General features: G+C 42.5%; 1 protein-coding gene across 12 annotated transcripts; it reads left to right on the forward strand.

Moving 5' to 3' along the window:
• Positions 1 to 740: 740 nt before the first annotated feature.
• LOC114795571 (actin-binding LIM protein 1-like) lies at positions 741 to 26462 on the forward strand. 12 transcript variants are annotated; one of them, XM_028989039.1, is made up of 25 exons: positions 741 to 993; positions 9121 to 9255; positions 10708 to 10891; positions 11657 to 11766; positions 12415 to 12541; positions 13362 to 13455; positions 15790 to 15877; positions 15991 to 16049; positions 16634 to 16678; positions 18117 to 18194; positions 18492 to 18650; positions 18783 to 18827; positions 18915 to 18950; positions 19081 to 19210; positions 20111 to 20218; positions 20704 to 20751; positions 21813 to 21938; positions 22417 to 22502; positions 22821 to 22941; positions 23036 to 23091; positions 23191 to 23251; positions 23978 to 23985; positions 24282 to 24356; positions 25117 to 25197; positions 25278 to 26462. In XM_028989039.1, exons 1-25 carry the CDS (start codon positions 900 to 902, stop codon positions 25389 to 25391), a joined length of 2268 nt encoding a protein of 755 aa, XP_028844872.1. In that variant the 5' UTR covers positions 741 to 899; the 3' UTR covers positions 25392 to 26462. The 12 variants fall into 12 exon arrangements, with proteins under 12 accessions (XP_028844872.1, XP_028844873.1, XP_028844868.1 ...); XM_028989035.1 differs by lacking the exon at positions 741 to 993 and adding an exon at positions 3053 to 3423; XM_028989042.1 differs by lacking the exon at positions 741 to 993 and adding an exon at positions 5143 to 5524.
• The last annotated feature ends 711 nt before the right edge of the window (positions 26463 to 27173 follow it).

Raw genomic sequence — 27173 nt, forward strand, 5'->3', positions numbered from 1 at the left:
CATCATCGCAGCAGACAACTTTACTTGCTTCTTGTTAAATGAGGGATCAGAAGTCAATGGCCACAGACACTGGAAATGAAGTTTATACCGTATAATATACCATATAATATACCGTATAACATACCGCTAGCTCTGACCGGCACGAGAGCGTATTCGATAAGTGTGAGTGTGCAGAGGTGAGGAGGCAGGAGGCTTCAGTAGAAAGCATGTGCGCCGCGGGCCGGACGAGACTGCGTTGGAAACAAAGAATTTCCGCCGTTTCCTGAGCGGCTTTCAAGGGCACAAGCCATTTGCTGAGAGTGTTTCTTTCAGTGAAGCGCACGGTCCACATCTGTGGTACCAGAGGGCGCCTGAAGCTGGGATTGCCCTGTGACAGACAAGTCTCCAAAAAGAGAAAAACTCTATCGATGCACCATAATTCGTTTTATTTCCAGAGAGTTGACGTTAGGTCTCCGTTAATTTATGGCCATGGTCAACATTAAGCATGCGCAAGTGGTAAAATGTAAAATCTTCGTTGTTCCCAGGTGACAAAAAGCCACCAAGGCCCCAGTAATTAGTGGTGGTTATGAGAGCAAGAGGTAGAAAACGTGTACGTCCTGAAGGCCTGTCTGCCCCGCCCGCCCGTACCTGTTGCTCTGCAGCAGAGCCCGGTGGGAGTGTGGGGCAGCATTGCCGCGGTAACCGGAGCCAGTCCGCTCCTCCTCCTCCGACGCCGGCCCAACCCTCCTCACACCTCAGCACTTTCCTGCGCGTGGCCGTGCCGGTGTGTGAGGGCGCAGGCCCTGCCAGGAAGCTCCCAAACGTGCGTGCGCGTGCACGGCCTGAATTATTGATGAGGACGGCGCGAGCGTTGGAATGTTCTGGCGGGGCGAGCGCGTGAGTGCGTGAGTCCGGCAGAGATGGGGGAGAGGAGTGCGGTGCGGCAGCAGCATCCTCCCTACGACGGGCTCTGCAACTACGCCCAGAAGATAACATCCTGCTTCGGCCTGGACGGTAAGGGGACAGGGGGCAGCGTTATTACATGGATTACATGGAAATGACTGAGTCTGTGTGTGTGTGTGTGTGTGTGTGTGTGTGTGTAATTTCCCTGCCTGTGTTCGGGTCTTTTTTTGTCGCGGTGGTGTGTGATGCTGTATAGCGCACAGTGCAGGCTACACGCCGAGAGTCGAGTCAGGATGAGGAGAGGCAAGAAAATGGGTCACATGTGCAAAGTCATGCTGTGCTGCTGCTGCTGTATGCGTTCAATGCATTGAAAAGGTCGTGCGGTGCATGGACTGGCATTCTGAGTCCGGTTCAAAGTGCTGTTCTAAGGACATTAGGACGAAAAAATAAGCCACACCTATAGAGCTCCATATTTTCCAAGGCACGGAAAGGCACAGCGGCATTGCATATACGTTCTATTTAAACCGACTGATTCAACTTCTCTCGACCCCATTTTCACGGGGCATCAAAGAACCAACCAAAAATGGCGGGTGGCCCTTACAAAGCAGAGTGCTTTATCATGGCGACCTGAAAAGTGCGCTCTATAATTCATAAGTTGGCCCACTACTCAGAGGCTGATGAAAGTCAGAGGAACATCGGTCATCCGCCCCTCTGTCCAAGCCGACCCCAACCCCACCCCCTCAGCAGGCAAGAACATGTGATTGCGTTTTTTTTAAAGAGAGAGAAATAAGAACGATTTAAGATTTACCCACGCAAATCTGCACAGCGCGTACCATCATAATCCAAGCAACTGGAGACTAGAGTTGTTTCTGGCAGCCTGTCTTAATTTTAGTTTTAGTCTAGTCTCTCGTCAAGCTGTCATTTTTTGTTTTTATTAGTCTTAGTCTAATTAGTCATTTTAGTCTAGTCACGTTTCAGATGACTAAAAGTCTGAGCATTTTAGTCTTATTGAAGCCACAATTATCCACGAATATTTGAGTCAAATTTTAATCAACAAAAAATTATGAAAACTAAACTAAAAAAATTGTTTTAATCAATGAAAATTATATTTTAGTTTCTATTTTTAGTAAAATTAATTCTATTTAACCCAGTCAATATTGTACAAGTACTTAGTAGAAGAGACAGAAACATAAATTTATTTTATTCAAACACATTTCACATTTAAAACAAGGTTATCTCATTATTATATTGTTTCTACCTTATAGACTCAAAAATACATAGACTCTACATCCGTCCAGTGGCCACATTTCTCCCCATGTTTTTTGACCACACATTCTGTTTTCTTTTCCACTTCGTTGTAAAGAAAGTGTGTCCAAAGTTGTCTTTGTCTTTTTCTCCCAGCCATCTGCAAACCCACCACAAGCATTCTGAAATCAAATTAGTGTAATTTCATAACTCCACATATGCTCATTCATAGTTTTGGTGCCTTCAGTGAGAATCTACCAACGTAAATGGTCATGAAAATAAAGAAAACACATTGAATGAGAAGGTGTGTCCAAACTTTTGGCCTGTACTGTATATTTCTTTATAGCTATTGTCACATGAACAGCATTTAAGTCTCGTCTTATTTTTGCCATGACATAAAAGTATTTCGTCAAAACAACACTACTGGAGAGACCTCAAAAAACAATTAACAGGGGAAAGGGGCATTAATACTGAAGACAGCCTACCTTCACATAAAACCTCATGTTTATTAGTAATAACTACATAATTAACTGAATCATGAAATATCAATCACTAATTTTAAAGTCCATGTAATGCACCCAGCCAAATACAGTTGTGCTATCAGCAAAAAATAGCACAAGGAATATTACCAAATAGTTTTATTTGTCTGAGAAATTCAGTGCCACTAATGATAATATGCATCATGCATTCAGAATTGCAAAACCAAACATCATATTTTTGCAGGTGCTTGTAAGTTTGAAAGATGATGACTTTGAGATGAGACACCTGAACCCACCCTCCTCTGTAGATAATTGAGGCGACTCCACGTCAACAGTAATCTTCTTATGTCAAGGCAAGGATCCTCCTAAGCGGAGTTACATGTTGTGAGCTGCTTCTTGCCGCGTCGCTGTCTGTCATCAGAGCCTGTAGGGCAGCACTGTGAGGGTCTGTCCATGTTCTGGTCTTCTCTGAAGCCATCGTTTGCTTGGAGTACCCGCCACTTTTATTTATTTTTTCTTTTTTGCGGGGGTTTCCACCGCTTGATGTGAGACTTTGAACAGGACAAGGCAGAAGCAGCCATGCCCTCTCTGCCCACCCTCAACAGCCTGGGAAAGCTTTGTGGTTCGAGCCGCAGCCAGAACGTGAGGCATTGCCATGTCAGACGCCGCAACTCAGTCAAACGCATGTCTATCATCGAGGATGGCCATTTGGCAGAAGTGCTCTACCTCATTCCCAAGCAGGCAATGATGGAGCAGCTGCCTTTCCTAAACCCACGTGACTACTACCTGAGTGACAGGTTGAATGACATTATGCCAGGTAGGACATTTGGGGCATGATGAATACAAAAGTAATTTTCTTCATCAGCAATAAATTATATGACTTAAAAATGAATATTACTATATGTTCAATTAAATTATAGTGCATTCCAGGTGGCACCTGCACATCGGTTGTTGATAAAATATCAAATAATGTAATGTAAAAATCAACACTAAACATAATCTTAACAGTTCATTAACAGTTCATACTATTTATGAAAATGGAATGGAATTATAGTAAGTAAGCTCTTATTTCCATCACTTGCTATAATTAGTTTCACATTTATTTTGACCACAGACACCTTTTAAGTTAAAATTATTTAATGCTTTTCTAGGGGGCTTTAAGGCTAGTACCAAAATGCATATTTTGTGGCATAAAAAGCATCAGCATCAGGCTACTAAAATGTGGGTACAACAGTTTTATAGATGAGCAAGGGGATAAGTCTTGTCTCTTTTCCATGAGGATTATCTATGTTAAAAAGTAAGATTCTAATCTGCAAATATAGTGTTATGTTAAACATCAAATTTTATATATATATTCTGATCTGATCACACTGTATTATGCTTATTTCCAAATATTCTGTCTGCAAAATCTGGGATTAGTGTTGTCGCTTGATAGTTTGGAATCTACATCAAATTAATTATTACAAGTAGTGCTGAATGGAGGCCCATTTGGACATTACAATATGCATTTACACTAAAAATGTACAGTAATTTTTTTTAAATATACAGAAATATTTAAGTAAACGTTTTCATCATTTATGATGTAGTCGTGTGTCCCACCCCTCTGAAAATGATAAAAATAGGTTGGCTGGACTATTTTGGGATTTGAAAAGGGCTGCATTTAAATGAATTAGCTACTTAGGTAGTGAACCATGGGTTATGTAAGTGTAGGTAACATTACACCATCACCCTGCTAAAGCTTGTCCTCGACTGTTCTGTCTACATTATCGTCAGTATGTATTTTTTCCACATTAAAAGACATCGACGTGCAGGATTGCAGGTCTAACATCAATATTATAGTTCATAAAGCATGTGGTGAGCACTGAAAATCTCTTAAGTGCCATTCAAGGTCTCCTCCTGTGCCTCCTGTATTATTCATGACGGCATAGCATGAATTTCATTGAAGGTTGTACTATGGAAGCCATGAATCTCTATTAGAACTAAAGTGCATCCTGTGGAACTTGAAGATTGTCAAGGTGCCTTGTTTCACGGGATGGTTTTGACTGTCAGAAGAGGTTTTAAGAAGATTTGTTGAGCGCATATCTGACAGTGGTTATTATTGGCCGGGCTTTAAAGGCAGTCGTTCATGTTGTCCTGTGCTCTGCAGGATCTGATTATAGAGCTATGGAGAAGGTCCGTGGTACCAGACATCATCAGGCCAGCTTTCCTGCTGCTAAATCCTCTGCTAAGTTGCCTGAAGTCGCCAGAGTCACTATTGTACTCCGGTTTGTTTCGTTTGCTCCTGAAGGACAATATATATAGAAAGGATTAAAAACGAGGCAGTGGTTACCCCAGACGATCCCAGTGTGCAGTGAATAAATAACAGAGCTCATTAATAGTCTTATGGAGAGAGCGTTAATGGCCGGTTAGGATGGCCGGAGTGGTTAGACGCTTTCAATTATGTAACAAAAAAAAAAAGAAAACATTCCTGCTACTGTTCAGCCCAACACGGCTGCATTAGAGCCTTGAGAGTAATTATGGCCATCCTCACCACGAAAGGGAAGAAGGTTCCTTCTGCCCCGTAATGTACAGTGAGTGTGTGTGCATCAGAGCGAGAGAGAGAGAGAGAGAGGCTTGATGAATCTGCATTTATCACATGGCTGCAGCAGCGAGCAGGATACCGCAGTGGAGGGATGGGTGAGACCGCGACAGGGTGAGACGGAGCAGGCGAGGGGGAGGGGAGCCAGAAGGAGGGACAACGGAGGAGCCCAGAGGCAGACCACCACCTCGCCGCTTTTCCTCTTTTTTTGTTGCTTCGGTCACTCTGCTGCTCCCAGTCTCCCTGTGTCAATGCACTCTGCTGCCTTTGGGTCCCTGGGGTGATTTTTTTCCCCTTTTACTGCACACCAAAGGACTAATGGTCATGGTCAAGGAAAAAGGTAACGTGGGTCAGAATTGTCTATTTAAAAAAAGTACATCCTTCATGATGTCCGTGTGTGTGTGTGTGTGTGTGTGTGTGCGTGTGTGTTATGTGTAAGTGAGAGTTTGTTCCACTGATGCAGCTCATCTGGGGTGTGAACATGTGCTCTGTGTTTAGGACTGACACGTGCAGATGCTCTGTACAGTGCTGTTACCGTGGGAGCCTCTCCCTGAGTTCTAATGCCGTTTTCGGTGGAGTTCGGTGGGTTGCAGGTCAATGTCTGGGTGATTTAGCTCTTTTGAAGCTTCTGTACAGATGCCTTGTGAAACAGGTTTGATGTTATATAAGATGCTGGTGTGCATCCTCATACCGACCTCTGCAAAAAATATTCCCCTTCTCGTAAATAAGTGTATTAAAAAAAGCTCTTTGTGGAGCTTATACATTAAAAAGTGATTCTGATGCTAGTGGTTAAAATAGGCAGATGAGCAGAGAACAACTGTGGACATGCACTTAAAGCACTGCAGCTGTTGCTATGGCAACAAGCTAAAAGGTACACCCCATTGTTGCCGACTCTGGTTTCATTCACTTATCACCATCTCATAAAGTAACTTCTCCACCTTTATAAAATCAGGCACACACCCAGGAAACAAGTGTATGGACAATATGTATATGTATATGTAAGTTAAAGCTTGTTGTTTTTTCTACATAAGATGAACTTTCTGTTTCATTTCACCATAAACATATGGATTTAGCCAAAGCTTTTATTTACATTTACATTTAAGGCATTTGGTTGACGCCCTTATCCAGAGCAACTTACAACGTGCTTTCAAGTTACCATCAATGAAGAGATCAATTCCGGTTCACTAGGACCCCCAACTATGAATACAATCTTTTTATTCACTCTGCTGTAGATTCTGTACACAAGTTCGACAATAAGAAGGTTACAAGTTCATCTAAATATTCTCTAAAGAGGAAGGTCTTGAGCTGTCATTTGAAAATACTCAGTGACTGAGCTGTTCTGACCTCGAGGGGAAGATCATTCCACCACCGAGGGGCCAAGACGGAGAAGAGTCTAGATGAGCGTCTTCCTTTTCCTTCAGAGATGGAGGGACCAGGCGAGCAGTACTGGAGGCTCGGAGTATACGAGGTGCAGTGCGAGGTGTAATAAGGGCTGTGAGGTAGGATGGTGCTGCTCCATGTTTGGCTTTGTAGGCCAGCATCAGTATTTTGAACCTGATGAGTGCAGCTACTGGGAGCCAGTGGAGGGAACGTAGCAGAAGGGTGGTGGGGAGAAGTTGGGAAGGTTGAAGATCAGTCGTGCTGCTGCATTTTGTATGAGTTGTAGATGCACTCCAAAGCTCACTACAATTCTACCAAGTAATTATTTCAGAATCTGTTGTCACCAGCTAGTTTACTAAAGCCCAAATGACAGGAGTTGGTGAGCTGAGGTCTATGTCTATTCCATAATTTTTCCTGCACATGTCATAACTTGGTAAACTTATACACATTTTCCCTATTAAGCTATTAAGCAGCAGGCCTTTCTTTCCCTGCGGTTTACGCAGGACCGGGTTGGATAAATCCTGTTCACGGTTATTACATTCTGTGCTAGAGCTGAGCCTGATTATAGGACCCACCTGGGTTCCATGTAAAACTACAGCCACTAGGAGCCACAGACCTTGACTGGATGACCACAGACATTCTTGGTCTATAAATACATGGAGACAGAAGCCGTGCGGGGGGAGATGATACGGCTGTGTCTCTGCCTCATTCTGTTTTCTGCAGGTTTATTGTTCTATTAACACTTGGTTATGAGCTTCAGTGCATCTGTTTCTTGCCTGGAGCATCATGCCTGGAACAAATCGTGTGGATCATTGGAATACACTGTAGCCTGCTAGTGCACAGTACTGCCTTGCTTTTATAATCAGTAAATGGGTCAACGCGCAACTCAGTGCTTGAACTTTTAAAATAGCATTAACTGGTTGTCTGAGAGGATGCTAGAGTATTCCTGTGCACACTCTCGCTAATACTACAGAAGATCTAGATCATCGGCAATTTCCTGATTTGTGTCATGATTTGACTTCTGTATGCAACTTTTCCTTTACATTTTCCTTTCATTTACACCATTTATCAGACGCCCTTATCCAGAGTGACTTACAACCAGTAGTTACAGGGACAGTCCCCCCCCTGGAGCAATTTAGGGTTAAGTGTCTTGCTCAGGGACACAATGGTAGTAAGCGGGGTTTGAACCTGGGTCTTCTGGTTCATAGGTTACCCACACTAAACCCTACCACACTAAATGTTAATTTGACTAATTGTCACAGTGCACACAATGAAATGTGTCCTCTGCATTTAACCCATCACCCTTAGTGAGTAGTGGGCAGCCATGACAGATGGAGCAGTGTGTGGGGACGGTGCTTTGATCGGGATTCGAACCAGCAACCTTCTGATTAGTGGGTCACTAGTGGGTAACGCGCTTGCCAGTGTTGTTCAGTTACAGAATACGGTTGTACGTTCTTCTGAATTATCACACAGGCTGTCATGCTGGTTATATTATACAGCAGGACAGATGATAAGGTGATATAAGGAATGGGTTTCACTTGGGCCAGGTCAATAATGAGTGACCTTTCTTTTGATCACATTTTTAGACCAGTCTGCTCATGATGTGGCCTCTGAAGTTTCTCCTGCCAGAAACATGTGCTGGGAAAATGGCATATTGTTAGGTTGCACAATTTACCCCTCAGGTCCAGACAAAGTGTACGACTGACAGAGTGAGAGGTCTAAGGCCCAGCCGTGCCATGTTCTGAGGGCTTTGTTTAGCGTGGGGTGGTGCAGGGGGTGGGGTAAGCGTGCATGAAAAGACTCATGCATATTTATAAGCAAAAGGATTTAGGGGTGAGCTGATGAATTGTATCTTGCAGTGAGATGCGCAGGCAGGCGTACATTCACAGATGCAGACGTGGCTCCTCCTGTATCTTTATTTTGTGCCTGGATGAGGGTGGATTAGGAGTGTTTGATATGCACCACTCCAGGACTCCTCATCCCCCTTGTGGATTAGGCCTGGACAGAGACACGTGTCTCTAGGGCAATGTGGCCGACATGGTTAAACATGCAGTTTCATATGCTTTGCGGGGCAAGCGGCAGCGCCAGACTTAAACAACACATAAAGAGCGCCCATAAGGTCATGGAGAAGCATTTTCATTTTCCACTGTTTAGGAAAACTCAGATCCATCCATTTTTTTTCTGTTTACCAGCATAAGAGACGACTATTAACAATTTGCCATTCCTGCTTTTCTATAATAGCTGTACCATCAATGCCACGATCTTCTGTCTCTTTCACATGTCAAAGGGAAATCTGTCCCAAGAGGGATTAGCGACGCCTCTTCTCAGCCCCCTTACGCATAATCAGCATGCCCCATTGAAGTGGAGGTTGCTTTTTGGGACAAATAACGTTAATTAGGCAGCCATTCCTCTAGCAAAGCAACCATTGCAGCAATGTCCAGGCAACTGGCTTTGATTTTATGAAAAATATCTATTATTTATATGCATGAATTTGCAGTGTGGTCTGAAAGTAGAAATAGTGCATTCACGTGTGCATGCCTTTCATTTTCTTCACAGTATCTCATGCCCAGGACAGTCACCACCCGTCAGAGAAGCCCCTGATACACTGCTCCAAATGCGGGGAACCATGCAAAGGAGAGGTTCTGCGGGTGCAGTCCAAGCACTTTCACATCAAGTGCTTCACATGCAAAGGTACATGTTGCTATTTTCAAGGGTCTATAAGACCAGTGTGGCCTGCAAATGGACATCATGCATTGTTGAGTCATTAAGAACTCACTCAGTTACAGAACCTCATCTAACAAAGACGGTCATTAAATAACACACATGTTGCACTCTTCAGCTACTCTTTTAATGTCTGGTAGGACATCCCACAGAGCAGAGTAACTTTTACATTTTGCAACCAAACTGCTTCCCCTTAGCGAAAGCATCTGATTATTTTAAAAACTCTGTAGGACCAAAAGTTGTAGCTTAAGAATGAACAGCACAAGAGATTTAGAGGGTTTTATCTGACCATCTGCTGCATGAACATGTTACTCAGATGGGTAAAGATTGTCAGCAAATCTTTTTAGCATGTCGTGTTTTCCTTTTTTTTGCTCACCTAACTGTGACTCTGTGACAGTGAATCTTTTGAATTTTACGCTTGTGACATATGACGTATGTGACATGATTAAAAATCCACATCTGGAGTGCAGTATTTTTAATGTGACTTTTCTATGTTGAAATGTAGAAGGGCTAAGAATCTGATACATTATGGTCATAACATGTCAGAAGATGCAGCTCTATGGAGTAGCCATTGGTCTAATTGTTCTATATTAGAACAATTGATCGAGTTTGATCGAGATATAGTGAAAATGTAAACTGCATTAGGAACTTTAAAACATTCCATTGCCAGATCATGACTGATTAGTATATACATTTAAACTGTTTTATGTTTGCCGCAGTGCGGATCCATTTAAGCCTTATTCCCATCCCAACCCAAACTCTTGTGAACTGAACGTGTTGTACCCGTTGCATAACCCTCCGTGTCATCAGTGAAATGTACAGATTGCTTCAGTCGACTGTTCTGAATGGAACACGGCCGGTCATTTTGCTTACTGGTCCTGTGCATGTGTTTAGAAAAATGAAAAACAGAATGTTCTGGAATGCTTTGTTTGTCATCCACTTGGGGACACACCCCTTTATACTCCAGCTGACTGGCCTCTGCCATCCCTAGGCTCTGAGAGTCTCACACTGAGCCCTCAGATTCCCTTTATTTGCAATACTGTGGTCTGTAGTAGTCGCAAAAAGCATTTCACTGCATATCATACCATGTATGACTATGTATGTGACAAATAAAATTTGAATTTGAATTTGAATTTAATGTCTTCATTCAACAAAGTGCCACATTCATTAGTCTGAGATATGGCTGTTACAGTACAGGTATGATAAACACAATGAGCCGTGTTCCACATTTAACAGTGAAATCAGTGCCATTACATACATTTTGTGGTGGATTCTGCTTACGAGAGTGGCCACGTGAGCGGGTCTGCTTCAAAAGCACATTTACTGACACTGGATCAGCAATGTCTGCATTCTGTAGCACACAGGAATGGAATTAGATTAGAAAAGGTATTAAACGGCGTCCTGGACTCTGTACCTGTGCAGTGTGCGGCTGCGACCTGGCCCAGGGCGGCTTCTTTGTGAAGAACGGCGACTACCTGTGCACTCTGGACTACCAGCGCATCCACGGCACCCGCTGCAATGCCTGTGGGGACTTTGTGGAGGGGGAGGTGGTGACTGCACTGGGCAAAACCTACCATCCTAACTGCTTCGTCTGCACCATTTGCAAGTGAGACGGACTGAATGTACCTTCATAAATATACACTCAGACACACACACACACACACACAGTGGGTGCATTTGTAGGCAGATAATCAATAATCAATAAAGACCAGAACTTTACTGGAATATTTAATGGAGAGAGAGAGAGCTAGCTTGGCAGTAATTGACTTAGAAAGTGACGCAGAGAACTGTGGGGGAAAAATGGCTGTAAAACATCTCATACATTTAAGGTGGGCATTTGGGGATAATTCTTTGTATGGCATGTCAAGGCAAAAAGGTCAGTCACACAGGGACACGTTGCTTAGCTTAACCACAAAACTTGGACTTAAGAACCGCTTCAACCGCATTGTTTAAGTAAAATTGTACTTAAACAATGTGAGGCAGGTATCGTGTGGTAGTGGGTGTTTTTTTTCACAGCCCTTTGAAAACATTTCTGCTGAATGCATGTTTAAAAGAGGTCCATAGGTCCACACAGTGGCACCGTGGTCAGTGACGTGGCCTCACACTTCCAAGCTTGTGAGTTTATATGCTCGGCCCAAGTTGGCGCAGGTCTCCACTGGGGTCTCCAGGTTCCTCCCACCGTCCAAACACTAGCTGGATTTGCGACTCTATATTGACCCTAGGTGTTAGTGTGTGAGCGAACTGTGTGTGTGTGTGTGTGTGTGTGTATATGCCCTGTGGTGGGCTGGGCTGGGCTGGTCGATTCCCGCTGGCAGGCGGAGCCTGCGTGCCAGAACTTAGTGAATGAATTCTGTCTCCTGCTCTTTAACAGACGGCCATTTCCTGCTGGGGATCGAGTCACGTTTAATGGTAAAGACTGCCTGTGCCAGTACTGCATACAGCCAATGTCTCCTGGACCCAAAGATTTCATGGGACCAAGCAGTAAGTTTCTATTGCACATTACGTAGAGGGAAACTGAAAGCTTTGTGCCTTTATTATACTTTTTGTGCATTTTACTGGTAAATCATCAATACATCCTCTGCAGCCATTGGTCAGTAACCCATCAGTGCACCTTTACAGACTGCATGCGACATTGCAGAAGTGCCCGTACCTTAATTATTACACTGCACATTATTAAATACTTTCTGTCCATAACCCGCCAGTAAACCAACTGTGACTGCAGCCGAACCAGAGGAGGGCTTCCATGAAGCAGTTGTGAGTCTGTAAATCTACGGGCTGCAAATGTTTTAGTGGATGAAGAAAAACAAAGCAAAATGTCACATTTAAAATGGTGCTGAAGCTACCGCAGACAAACAGAATGGCATTTTCATGGAATTCTGATGTTATGATGAATTATGACTATGATGTGCACTCTCCAGGACATACGGCTGTAAAATATTCATCTGTTTGGATCTTCTAGAGTGCCTTCTACTGCCGCCATTAACTGATCATATTATATGAACAAGTTCCCGCTATGAAAATAAGGTCTTAAAAATCATTGAAATGATAAATGATAAATGTACTTGCTATGGCTCATATTAAATGTTCGCCACAGCTGTGCATGCACTGTGTGTTGTGTGTGTGTTGCAGGCTGTGCCGGCTGCAGCAGGGATATTAAGAATGGACAGGCTCTCCTGGCCCTCGACAGCCAGTGGCACCTGGGCTGCTTCAAGTGCAAAGCCTGCGGCAAAGTTCTCACTGGGGAGTACATAAGCAAGTGAGCGCCGCAGGTCTCACAGACACCAACACATTTGTTCACATTTGGCAATTATTGGATCATTAAAGGAATGATATTATATTTACAGAATTTATCGCTTATACAGAGTGATTTACAACCAGTAGTGACAGGGACAGTCCCCCTGGAGACACTCAGTGTTAAGTGTCTTGCTCAGGGACACAATGGTAGCAAGTGGGGTTTGAACCTGGGACTTTGTTGTTGTCTGGGTCGTAGGTAGGTATGTTTCTCACTAGGCTACTTCCATCCTATTTCTGGGATATAATTGACCTCATGTTTCTTATACTGAACATCTTGATGCGCTTATGTTTCATCAACAGAGAAAACGATGCAACCCTGATGCAACCCTGCCTCACCGACACCAAAATAAAAAGAGCTTATTGGCAAATTGTTTTTATCTCCCCCTTATGGTCTCCAACAGACATTATAAATACATAGAAAATAAAGAGAAAAATTCTCTTATGCTCTTCATTTAGTCTTATTTTACATTTTACATTACATTTACAGCATTTATCAGACGCCCTTATCCAGAGAGGCTTACAATCAGTAGTTACAGGGACAGTCCCCCACTGGAGCAACTTAGGGTTAAGTGTCTTGCTCAGGGGCACAATGGTAGTTAGTGGGATTTGAACCTGGGTCTTCTGGTTCACAGGCGAGTGTGTTACCCACTAGGCTACCCACTAGGCTACTACCACCCCGTATCAGTTTTGTAAACCTCATAGACTCTCTTGTGGGATGTCAGGTCCAATGTTTTCTGTATCTCTCTGTTTTTATCCTCCCATCTGTGTCCCTCCCTGTTCAGAGATGGAGCACCTTACTGTGAGAAAGATTACCAGATCCATTTTGGAGTCCAGTGTGAAGTGTGTCAGCAGTTCATCACAGGAAAAGTGCTGGAGGTGAGCAGAAAAACAGACAAATCCTCTTGTAACATAACATAGGTTGTTTTACAGTTAAGCAACCAGAGATGTACACAGACACACACTCACACACACACACACACACATGCAGGCCTGGCCCCCAGGCATGATTTTAGGTGGCCTCATGGTAAATTTCAGTATAATAATATCATTATTATTATTACTACTTAATGAGTTTTGCTAAGCAGGTAAATTCATGTGGGCTAGTTCTTTTGACATTAAGAAACATTAATAGCATCTAGTTTTAAAGATAGTGGAAAGTTACACAGGGCCAGAGTCTGGTCAGACATATATGAGGGAACAGACAGAAATTTGAAGGGGGCATATATTGGCAAGGGAGGTGGGGTGGGGTGCTCTGGAGACCTCTACCCAAAGACATGTCCAACTTGGTTGCCCAACCTGAAGGCTGAGCTTACGGTCACTGAGGCACACCACCCCCTGACCATGACAAAGTGGCAAGTCCTCATGGGGAAACAAAATATTCCTTATCAGATTATAACTAAAAACAAAACATTTACCTTTATTGAATATATTCAAAACCGACAAAAACACTTCTCACTATTGCCAATATTAACAAAAGTAAAAAAGGGCTGGCATAGTTGAAAATAGCATTCATCTAACAGCAGTAACGTTCTCTTTGTGAAAAATATAAATATAAAATATAAATATAAAAAAAAATAATACATCACACAGTGTTTGCCGAGAAAAGCTCTGGGCCTTGGAGAAATGTGGTTGATTACCCCAATGAAAATGGCCTTAAAAATGTCTTTAAAAGTCTTAAATTTGTCTCCCTTAATCCTGCAGAAACACTGCATATACACACACACACATACTTAGATACACAGACATAGAAGATTCAATAGGCCTACGTAAAGTTCCTCCTTTTAAAGATTAGGATTGGCTAAGGTGTTGCAGTTGAGTTTATCTTGCAATGGTCACACACTTTCCTCACAAACCACACACACACACACTCATATACTACTGCATGCATGGTAAGTGTTATAGTTTACTAAGTATTTCATAGTAATCTTTCATACTTAGCAAATTATTATTCCCTTCAGGAAAGTATTCATCTGCAATCACAACACTTAACATCTATGTAACATAGTTATGTTATCTTATTTAGAATATCTTATATAAGATCTTATTTGTGATCTTTTCACTTGGTCTACTAAGTAAAGTGTGTTGGTGAACTTTGACTTCATACATCCAATTTCAATTTGGTGTCCAGTGTTCAATTTGGTGTTCAATTTGGTGTCTCAGATCCATAATTGGATGTCAGTTATGCTTTTGCAGGTCACACACACACACACACACACACACACACACACAAACACACAAACACACATACACACACACTCAAAAGCTGTTCTGACAAACGGAAATTTTTAGTTATCATTTGTTCCCCTTTCTCAGTCTTTTTATACACTTTGCACACAAAGTGTTTATTGGTGAAGGGTTTGTTTCGTCTGCTGAATTAATTTCAATATCATGCATTTAAGTATTCAGGATTTTAAAAAGAAATAGAGTGCAAAGATCATTACCATGTTCATGGCATAGACTGCCTCTCTTATGAAATATTGCAACATTTTCCTGCTTCTTAAGACCGATCGTGAACAAGAAAGCAAGACTGAGACGGTAGCTAGGGTTTTTTCTGCTTATATAATGTTGAACAAATACCATATGTATGTTAACAAAGGCACTTAAAACTATTTACCGTGGTCCAGTGTGTCAAACTGCTTGGAGGATTGTTCATTTTTATTCAGACTGGCATCAGTGATCCATATGACAGATTTCACCTAGTTTTTCCTGGCAGTCCTTGTGTTCTGTCCTCCAGAATATTGTTCTTAACGTCGAATGTCCTCTGTCTCCACCGAACTGTGTTCCTGTGGCCTCAGGCTTACAGACACTGAAGATGTCCTCTGAGCCACTTTGGATACAGCCTTGGGCATGGGCAGTAGTCTATAACCTCAAAATATGTTATATGATTAGTCAATTGTAGTACATTACTGCTCCAAGTATACAGTTATTATTACTTAGAAATCAAGTTATAATGTACATTGTAATTTAGTTGTAACATAAATGTAATGTTGTAATGCACAATTTACATTAGATAACTGCTTGGACTGAGAATCTGGTCCCAGGCTCTTTTGTTTCCTTTTCACACCGACTATTTGACTCTCTGCCCAATGAAGTTCTATTTCATGCAAAGCATATTTTCTTGACCTCGCTGTAATTTACAATAGTAGACTGCAAATCGACTCCTCTGTTTTTATAATTGCTTTTCAATCTTTGCTTTGGGTCCGTGGTCAGGCTGGGGACAAGCACTACCATCCCAACTGCGCTCGATGCAGCAGATGCAACCAGATGTTCACAGAGGGGGAGGAAATGTATCTGCAAGGTACCACAGCACCACTGCATACTCCTCACTGGGTTTAGCCTGATGTGTGCATTTTTATTCTTTTCTTTTGAATCGGTCAATTGTGTGACGTAGTGTTCTTTGTGGTTTTGAAGGATCAACAGTGTGGCATCCTGGCTGCAAGAACACGACCAGAACAGAAGACAGACAGAGGGTAAGGGATCAAGTTTTGGTCAAGACATTAAAGGATTGCTTTGTCTTAGGAAAACTGGTTACTTATTCTTCTATGCATGATATGATCTGGCATCCACACTAACAGAAACTGTAAACTATGAAATTTCACTGTAAGTTTGAAAGCAATTCATATTTCTTTATGCCAAACTTTTGTGTCTTTGTCCTGCCAAACACAGGATTGGGTAGTTAATCAGGATTGCTGAATGTGAAAAAGATCTGTCCTCCAGTAGAAGTGGTTCCTGTAGTTTACACTAATGCATGTTTTACAACAGAAAGAGTGCTGTGCACAGCAGACTAATGTCCTCATTTGCCATTTTCCCTCCCAAGAGCTCAGCCTTGTTCATCAAAGCAGCCGAATTATAGACTAGCTGGCAATATCTGTTAAGTGCTTTCCTTGGTCGGGTCATCCAGCTAGGGCCATGGTTTTAGATCCAGCAAATGCAATCAACGCTCAGAAACTTGCGGCGTTTCCGTTGGTGACACCAGCTCAGCCTCGATTAGCAAACTGGATCTGAGTCGTGTCGGAGATCCACTTTGTGAATCCCCCTCTTCCTTCCTCCACAGCTTTTGCTACCATCCCTAACCCTTCTTCACAAAACGCAAAGGCAGGTACTGTATTTGCTATTATTTGTGCAAAGGCATCACCTGACCATGTGCTGCCCCCTGGGGGAACTGGCCTGCAGCGCTACTCTCTGTTGCCCCTAGTTACGCTGAGGAACGTAAAATCCGTGTTAGTGCCTGTGCTCTCCTGCTGCTGACAGCCATTAACGACTGTTTCATTCCGAACAGGGTTGATAAGACATTCTGCTGACATTGCCGAACGAATGAGAGCTGTGTGCATATGCTGTTTGTGTGCGGGAGGGTGTACCAGGACCATGTGGACCTGGACCATGTGGACATGTGTGATTGTCATGCTGTTGGCTTGTGCATATGTTTGTTGTCTCAATACCTCCAGTTTGATTGATTGGGTGTGTCCTTTATTTCCGAGTCTATAATTTCATGTTTCATTAAATCAGGAGTTGGCAACCTTTAACACCCAAAAAGTCATTTGGACCCAGTTTCCACAAAAGTCAAAGCACCGGGTGCCACAAATTATTTTTGACATGAAAAATGAAGATAACACTGCATATGTTATTTTTATTTTTATGCTATGTAAAAAGAAATACGCTGGTATGTGTAAAAAAAAAAAAAAATATGCAAAGGAAATACTGTAGGGGGGTGTTAGCAAAAATTGCACACAATTTTTACTTACTAGTATTTACTAGTATTATTAGCACAAATATGCATGTAGAAGCCAATGATGTGACAAATATTCAATCACCCTGACAAGCCTAAAAACCCAGCAGGACATGTTCGTGGAAAAGAGGATATGGCATTTGTGAGGCATATTTTGAGTGAATTATTATTTATTATTTATTATAAGCTGTGGGGAGCTGCAGTGTGAGGATGAAGAGCCAGAGCCGCGGGCTGCCGACCCCTGATCTAGATAGACACAGTAAAGTTTTTTAACTGTTTTTTTTTTTTTTTTTTTTAGCGAGACCCTTGCTAAGCCAATTAGCGGTGACAACACATGTCACTTCATGCAAACTGCTATTGTCATACATACATACATGCAGCAGGTTTTTAATCCCACCACATATTCTCTGCAACTCTCTGCTCACGTGAAAGGCCTCATTCATTCTGCATGCTGGCAAATGAATGACAGCATCATTCTGTAAATTTAAGGAAGTTATATGATTGTTGCAGTGTGCCCTGTCTGGGATAACTCATGAAAAGTTATTTTTCATGCACTAAAATGCAGGTGGGGGATTTGTTCCCAACAGCAAAAAGAATGCTGTGTTCACAGGAGACGATTAATTCTGGTTCATAATGCATTTCATGTATATTTCAGTATAAGTGTTGTGCCTTTATCAGAGTAGGCATTTTCAAAGTTTATAAGCATATATAAACCTTTAGTAATGACGCACATCTGAATTAGGAAGACAGGTATGTCTGTATAGCTGTAGAAATGAAAAAGAAATCCTCTAATTTCGTTCATGTTCCACAGCCGACATGTTCATCATCCGAAAGTATTTGTTCCAGACCTGGTTCAAGCATACCGGGCTCACCGGGTCATACGATCTATGTGAGTGCATACCCATATACAATACATATATTTTCCTGCTTATTTACCTATTATTGTTCTATGCATCAAATTTAACCAATATGTTAATCAATACCCATCCACTTAGAGCAAAATAATCAATTTAACAATATAAAAACATCTGGTAAAAACCCTGTTTGAACTGAATGTTATAAATGGCTGTAGTCGGTAGAAGAATATCTCTTCATCTTAGATAGATGGATAAATAGATAGATATATCAGTCCTGCAACCCTTTTTGTAACCCTTCGTATGTGTGTCCTCTTGTGTTGTGTGTCCAGGCAAAAGTAGACAATGAGATCCTTGATTACAGAGACCTAGCAGCCATCCCTAAAGTCAAAGCCATTTATGACATTGAGCGTCCAGATCTGATAACCTATGAGCCCCTTTATACCACGTCACTCGATGAGATTCAGGAGAGAAATGAGAGTTTGGGAGAGGTAAAGCGGATTTTCACTGTATGTGTGCATCCGAATTTGACGGAATAAATGAACAATACGTCAGGAGGCCTTATGCAGCCTAAAACATAACTTATAACAACCTGAACACTTTTGTCGACTGTGTGTTAACAGTTACACACCTTGAGGCGGGAGCGTTCCCCCATGCCTGATGACCGCGTAAGTCACAGAAGCTTTTCTACAACTGCTCACGTGTTCATTTAAAGAGCCAAAGCAATTATTTTTTTATTCTGTTCCATCCATCAGTCTTCCAGAACCATGTCACCGACACCCTGTGCTGAGGTTAGTGAAGTACAAAGGCTGCTGGTGTCTGGAAACAAATGAAAATGTGCCCGATGGCAACCCCCACTGGAGTAAGTAAGCATGTATTTTATACTTTTTTTTTTTTTTTTTTTTTTACTTCTTGCCTCAGGGCTGTCATGACATGAGGGAACGCATCCTCCAGAGATCCACAAGCCAAGGCTCCATTGGCTCTCCTGTCTACAGTCGTCATAGTTACACTCCAACGATGTCACGGTCGCCACAGCATTTTCACCGACCGGGTAGGTTTCTAACGAAAGCAGCATGCATCCACGTTGCATCCACGTTACTGTCTTTATTTCCATAATGTGGAGTATTACATTATCAAATTATCAGACTGTTGGTGTGTATTGTACACTCCCAACACAAGCTGAGATCCGAAACACACACACATCATAAAACAAACGACGGTGGTAATAAATGGCAATGGAGGAAATATATCTGTATTTTTTAACACTGGGGGTTAGGCTACAGCTTCTTTCTTAATTTTCTTAAATAGTTTTTTGCCTGAAGCTGAGGCAAACTTGCAAACTTCCAGTAGTCATCTGGTTCAGGTCAGGGACCCCACAAATGAAGGAATAGAGAGAGCAATGACACAGAGAGCAACATTACCTGCATTACCATAATGCTTGTTTATGCGCTCGACTATTTTGTTCTGGAAACAGAAGCATTTCTTTTCTAATTATATGGCACGAATATACCACAAATCACTAACAAATCATTGCTTTTTTTTCCTCTAATTTTCCTTTTAAACTTTCAATCTTTTCCTTGGAGTTTTATGCTGTAGTATTTCCCCTACAATCTTCTGCAATATTTTCCACTGATTGCCCATAACCACATGGCTCAGCTTTATTCTTACAAGACATTTAGAGCCAGGTATTCATGACGCTGCAAAAGACGGGCGCTGCTGGAGCCTGCTAATGTAACATCATGTCTTCAGAACAGATACCAGAAAGAAAGGGCTGCTTTGTACTTTAATACTTTTATAAGTTGCATCCCATCAATCCCACCAAAGTGAAGCTCCCATCTCCTTGCTTTCTCGTATAGCCATGCTGGGAGAGCACCCAGCCGGCAGTCAGGGTTTCCCTCAGTCTGTTGCCTCAGTGTCTGTCTTTCTCTTATCTCCATTGTTCTCGTTGGAGGCACTGAGCCATCCAGTGGCAGAAGCTCCCCCCTCTCCTCCCATTGGCCAGACAGTCGGCCGGTTACACCGCCTCTCTCTATGACCCCTAACCACTTTCACCTCCCAGGTAGGAGACAGGAAGCTCAGGAGGAGCCATGTGTGCATCATTCCATTTCTCACCTTCCTCCTCTTGCTGCCCAATCCGCTGCGATTTCTTCACTCCTTTGCCCCTCAGATCGCTTACTCCTTTCTTCTCCCACCATTCACTGCCCACAAATCTTTTCAAAGACCTCTCTGTTACACTGAAAGTGCAGTTAAACGATGCTTCTTGGTGGCTGGTCTTAGCAGGAGACATCTGCAGCTGTTATTGTACGCTCCTGGGCTGCCAGCAATTCGCATCTCTTTGCTAAATATAATGCGATGCATGCAGAATGTGATGCTCTCTCCTCTCCAGCTTCCCAGCATGACCCTCTCCAGTCGTGCTCAGTTCCTGCGATTCAGTTTCAGCCAGAACCTGTATACTCACATGCAGTGTTTGCACGTACCGTGAAGGAGGTCTCTGTGTTCGATGCAAATCAAGTTGAGTTTTCGTATCCGATTGCTCCCTTTTAGATCAGGGCGCAAACATCTACAGGAAGCCGCCCATCTACAAACAGCATGGTGAGTCCATTTACGCAATGTTTCCACCAAGCATCGTGTCTGAATACTTGATGATGCCAAGCGGAGCAGAAGATGTCATCTCTACATTTCTAAATCAACATTTTAATGATGAAATATCTGCCACATGCTTTGGTTAAAATGCTGCAATTCGGCACTGATCAAAATAGCCAGTTTCAGTGGCTGGAGGTCATGACATCAAGAGACACCCACATTCATACTTGAACACATCGGGAGATGCAGTTGAATACAGTTGAATAAAAGGTTGTGAATAAAAGGTTGACCTGCAAATAGCAAAAATGTGCACATTAACCATTAACCTATGTTTTTTTGTGTTTTAAACATTTTCTCTTTTTTTCCTTTTTATGAACCGCTCTGTTCATTTACATCTGTTTGCTTTCCATTTAAACACCACCAATGTCATCATGAATGTAAGTTTGAAGTCCTTCTCTACATCAAAATGATCATTACAGTTTAATGTAACTAAAAATAAGTTCAACTTTACAATCAGATGCATTCTATAAAGAGAGCTGTATTATAATGTTAAGCACATCTGATATTATTATACAGCTGGTCAGACAAGCAGTAGACTTTAGACCTGCTGTAACAGTTAAAAAGTTATTTACCATCAGCCCTCAACACCATCCAAATACACAATGGTAGATTTTCTACTCATGTCATGCCTTAGTTGTTAAAAATAGTGCATAAAATGGAGTGCATAAAATATATTTTCTTTAGTACAATACTCATTTGCTTTGCTTATAACAGAAACGTGAGGCATTGTGTGTATTCTGAATTCTTAAAATGCCACAATGTGAATTTCTAGTATGTGAATATAGTATGAATTCTGAAGTCTCTCGTTTGCACCACTAGCAGAATGAACTGCGGTATTATTTGTAATATACACTGTTTATCTGGTGCAGTTCGCATTTGATAAAATATAGAATATAATATGCAATATAGTACTCCTACAAGACCATAGAGTTAGGTGTTAGGTGGCAGCAGCATCATTAGACTGAGACTGGACCATGCGTGATTCACGTGATTTACTGACCTAGATTCAGCTGTCTTTGCAACCCAAAGCAAGTCTGCTGATGACATCATCAAGTCGTCCAAGTTCCCCTCTGCCTTCGCTCCCAGTCTGGACGAAAGCGACTTCTGGCCCTGCCCGCCTTCCCAGGCCTTCCTAGGTAGGCCACCCGCTGGGCTGCTGAAGCGCTGCTTACCCTAGGGGCATGATGGCGGCACCTTCCCCCTACAGTTTCATATCCAGGATCTCCCCTCTTGTCACGAAATATGTCAGAGGCGCAGGGCTGAGACCGACTTCAAACACAATCTGTTTGTCTGTGATGTCTCATATTAGGGATATGTGCTTGTGGACATCTATCATGCTGCTGCTCGTCTTCTGTTTGCTCCTTCAGCATGCATGTTCAGACAGTATTTTTTTTAATGGCGGCAACCCACGTAAATGTCTGTAACATGTCACCTTTTTAATTTTTATTGCACGTTTTCATATTCATTCTTTTGTTTACTGTTCTGTCGCTTTCTACTGCACCGTCATGAGAATGTAGACTTGAGACTGAAGTGTTATCTTGAGGAGCAGCACCTACGTTCCGAGGTTCTGTAGGTCCACTAGGAATTGGTTATTTTGATGGGTGTCTGTCCCAGGATCAGAAGGGAGGCGAAGGTCAAGAGAGGAGGAGGAGGAGGACTTTCAGAAGCGCAGACAGCTTCAGGAGGAGCACCTCAGCAAGGTGAGGATGCCGAAGGACTTCCAATGATCAGAAGCAACCAGTGAAACTGAAATACGTTTAGATTTTACATTACATGCATTTTATGGCATTTATCAGACGCCCTTATCCCGAGCGACTTACAATCAGTAGTGACAGGGACATTCCCCCCCTGGAGACACTCAGGGTTAAGTGTCTTGCTCAGGGACACGATGGTAGCAAGTGGGATTTGAACCTGGGTCTTCTGGTTCATAGGCGAGTGTGTTACCCACTAGGCTACTTCCACCCTGGTAGTAAACAATATTAAATTTTTCACCAGTTAACAGGATGTTTTGCCCACAGATCCAGTCTGGTCTGGGGAAGCTGATCCTGAAGGAGGAAATGGAGAAAGAGATGAGTCGTGAACTCCACGGTCGAAGTGTCTCGGCTCAGCGCTACGATCCGCAGCAGAACTGCAGAGCAGGTACGGTGCGCTTAATCAATCAATTCATTCACGATAAAAATGGACCTATTGAGTATGTAAAATACAGTTTTTGCTTGTGCTGTTGTTGATGCAGATCCAGCGTCAAAAACTTCCTCACTGCCAGGATATGGCAAGAATGGGCTGCATCGTGTAAGCTGCCTTTGTCATTTGTTTAGCGGATGGACCTACGTGGTGCTTGATGTGTGTTTCACGCTACATCGCTGTGTTTTTTAACTGTCTCCACCGCAGCCTCAGTCCACAGATTTCATGCAGTACAACAGCTTTGGGGACGTATGTGGTGGCGCTAGAGGTCAGTGGAATCTGAAATTGTTAACAACGTGAAAGATGTAACATTAGAATATGGGGCAGTTCTTCAGTTAAGACGTCCCTAAGACTACTTTATGAAAAGATGTATTGTGGCACTCGGCACAGCACTAAATTAAACGGACTGGTAGAAGTGGATTGGACACTCGCCTATGAACCCCACTTTGTGTCCATTGTGTCCCTGAGCAAGACACTTAACTGACACATATCTATCTATCTATCTATCTATCTATCTATCTATCTATCTATCTATCTATCTATCTATCTATCTATCTATCTATCTATCTATCTATCTATCTATCTATCTATCTATCTATCTATCTATCTATCTATCTATCTATCTATCTATCTATCTATCTATCTATATGCTGTAATGCACCCTCAGGATTATATAAATAACATTTACATTTATGCAACTTTACCTTTCATTTACACCATTTATCAGACACCCTTATCCAGAGTGACTAACAATCAGTAGTTACAGGGACAGTCCCCCCCTGGAGACACTCAGGGTTAAGTGTCTTGCTCAATGGCAGTAAGTGGGATTTGAAGCTGGTAAAAAAACAAATACTGAAAGGTTCTTGAAAGATGCCTTTGACCTTTCACTATTGCACAAGCCCCACTCGTAGCACCACGCCCATTACTGCCTGTTAGGGTTTTTTTAGCTGATGGCCACAGAGTTTAATGTTGTATGTTTATGTTCTTCCCTCAGAATTTCAGGTACGTCTGGGATCATCTCAACCAGGTGCCACCCGTTGTCCTTTAAGCACAGATCCCACTGCACATGTCACATGTTAATGAAATGAAAATCCACACACACGTAGAACACCCTCATTTTGCCTATGGTATGGTTTTGTAGAATGATACCCCTGCATGCTTTTTAGAGGTATTTTCACAGCGTAACAAATTAAAGAACGTCTTAAGTAGCAGCATGTTTCTCGCCATCTCTTCATGAAATTCCGAGGTCAGTGTGCAGCGTTTCTGTCACTGCTGTATCGCTTTCTTCTCTTCTGCAGCACATGCAGGACAGTCACGTGCCACTAGCAAGAATGGACAGGGGTGTGTCTATGCCGAATATGTTGGAACCAAAAGCAAGTATCTTATCATTTGACCAATTCAGTTTTGTTACCAGTTGCTGTAAAGCTACATATAATCGTGGATGCAATCATCCTATATTCTACTGCATACTATGGAAGTAGAATTTACTGCCACTTTTTAATATAAATGATTGGTTTTACATCATAATATGACTGCGTAGAATATGACCAAAAACATGATGTTTGTTTCCATTAAATGAAAGTGTTTTGCCATGGAGCTCTTGTAAATTCATAATAAGGATGTTCCTCAGTTTCTCCCATAAGACTGTGTGGATCAGTCGGGAATCGGATGATGTCATGTTTTCACCTGGGCGCTCCCAGTGCTAGTCTCTCTCTCTCTCTCTGCTGCCTTATTATGGGCAGTTTATTGCACAAATCCCCATTATAAAAGGGATTTATGCATTTTCTGACACTCCCTTCACAGATTAGAGAACGCACCTGTCTGCACCTGCCTACACACCTTCATCCTACACTGCTGTTCACCACAGTCATAATCAATTGCAGTTATGATGAATAATCAAGACCATAAATTATCTAACAGCATCACTCACTCACTCACTTTCCAGCGGTGGCTGCCGGAGGCCATCCTGGGACACTGGACACATGCACACTCAATTTGGACACAGTCAATTTTAACAATTTTCAGTCAGTCATTGTGAAACCTCCAGCAACGCTTAGAGGTTAAAAAATCCTGTTTAGTGGACAGATCTCCCAGTAGAGAAATCTCTCAGCTCTCTGGTTCTCCTTAATGAAGGTGTATCCCTATGAGATGCTGATGATCACCAGTCGAGGGCGCTCCAAACTGCCCAGAGACGTGGACAGAACCAGACTTGAGGTAGGTTTTTTTTTTGCAGCTTGCATGAATATTCTGGACATTCTACAGTCTCATCTCGCCTTGTTGACCCTCTCCTGTAGCGCCACTTGGCTCCGGACACATTCTTCGAAATCTTCGGGATGGAGATCCAGCAGTTTGATCGTTTGCCATTGTGGAAGCGCAACGACATGAAGAAGAGGGCCAAGCTCTTCTGACCATGCTCTGTAAAATAGTCCTGCTGTTCCTTTACCTGTCTTCCTCCTCCATTCACCAACTGTGAAAAAGTAGCTCAAGCGTCGGAACCTCGCAGCTTTCTGAACGTCAGACAAGAGGCAGAATCCATTCCAAACAGATGGAAAACTTCTAAAGAAGAATTGGTAGTGGTCAGTTTTTTTCCCCTCTACTCCATACCCATCTGGAACAAGCATATCTTCATCTGACGGATGACTTTGCGTTAAGTTTTGATACTGAGGCTGGTGAAAGTTTACACAGAGAGGCAAGTGGGGTCACCAGCAACCCCCCCTCCCTTTAGGTTGTTACCTGGCTAGTAATATAAAATGCTTATTCCTGGATATCTAACCTAGTGACTCTGCCACTAATGACCAGGGTGTAACTCAATGCCTTACATGCTGTCAGTAGGGGAAATAATCATCCTGTAACCAGAAAAGGGAATTTACCTGGCAGTCCTTGTTATTTAACTGTGAAAGATTCCTGTTCCTATAGTCCCTCATTTTGATAACCATAGAAATGCCTACCAAAAAAAAAAAAAGTATTGTATTATAAGAAATTGCATATTTCCCTAAACCCACACTGCCATTTATTGCATTAATAACCAATGGAGACAGCAGTGCTTGAATCACTATGTGTGTAATATTGCTATGCCAAAAAGGCGGGACCCCACAATTCAGCCATCATTCATCAGATCAACACGATCCACTCTGTGATTCGGGTATAACTGTGGCGCCCCGAACGCAGGGATATTTCAGAGGACCAAACTGCAAACAAAAAGCCAAGATGTTGAAAATTTCTGTCGGGCCCTTTGTTGCAGCTTTTGCTGTGTGTACCTTGAAGAAGCAGGGAATTATTCTCTCTCTCAGTGTCTCTATCTCTTGCTGACTCCTAGAGTAGGACCTAGGTTCTAGCGAAACGGTTTTAAAAATCCCCTCTTAATAGGTCGACCAACGAGAAGAGGTTTTGATAAAGTTCCTGTACATGCAGCACCTTTTGAAGAACGATTTTTCTGATGTAAAAAAGCAGATGGAGAAATAAAATGCAGCAACCCATCACGTGTTGTTCTTGCTTTCTTTCAATACTCCACACTTCACCATACAAAAAAAGCCTTTAAGTTGGTGTAAATTACAGTGGAAAAAACACCACAGATAAAGAGGCAGGATTCACGTAAAAAAAAAAAGTTCACATCAGATGTTCTTTTTTAAAAAAAATTAAAGCATCACTTTATAATTTATGTTTTAATACAGAAAGTAGCACCGACACAGACGTGACACATTCGACTACTTCGGAATAACAACCTCAGGCCACAAGTGGGCAGCAGAGAAATGTCTGAAGAACACCCAGGCCCCCAAAACAAGAAGAAAGCACAGCGAAGGGCGACATGGCCCTGCAAAATGAAAATTAAAGGAACTTGTTGTGTGAGAAGCTCTTCTTCAGCAACTTTGCCTCGTTGAGAGTGGGCGAAGTCAGCCAGACGCATGTTCCCACACTCGTCTTTTTAATTAGAGGGTTCGACTATGATTAGTGAGCGCATGTGTGCGCCGAGCGTAATCTACGGCAGGCGGCTTGGTTTTGTGCACGTACTTTTTCATGGGTTATATAGTGATATTTACCAGACTTGGCACGCCGTTTTACTGCTGTTTGACATCATCTGTCCCTGTGCCCTCTGCACAATAGAGGGCGCTGTACTTCCATTCTGATTGGCACACAGCGAATCACCTTCAACATTGCACAATGCACTTTAGATTTTTGCCTATTTATTGTAC

This window comes from Denticeps clupeoides, chromosome 8, assembly GCF_900700375.1.
Source record: "Denticeps clupeoides chromosome 8, fDenClu1.1, whole genome shotgun sequence".
NCBI lineage: Eukaryota > Metazoa > Chordata > Actinopteri > Clupeiformes > Denticipitidae > Denticeps > Denticeps clupeoides.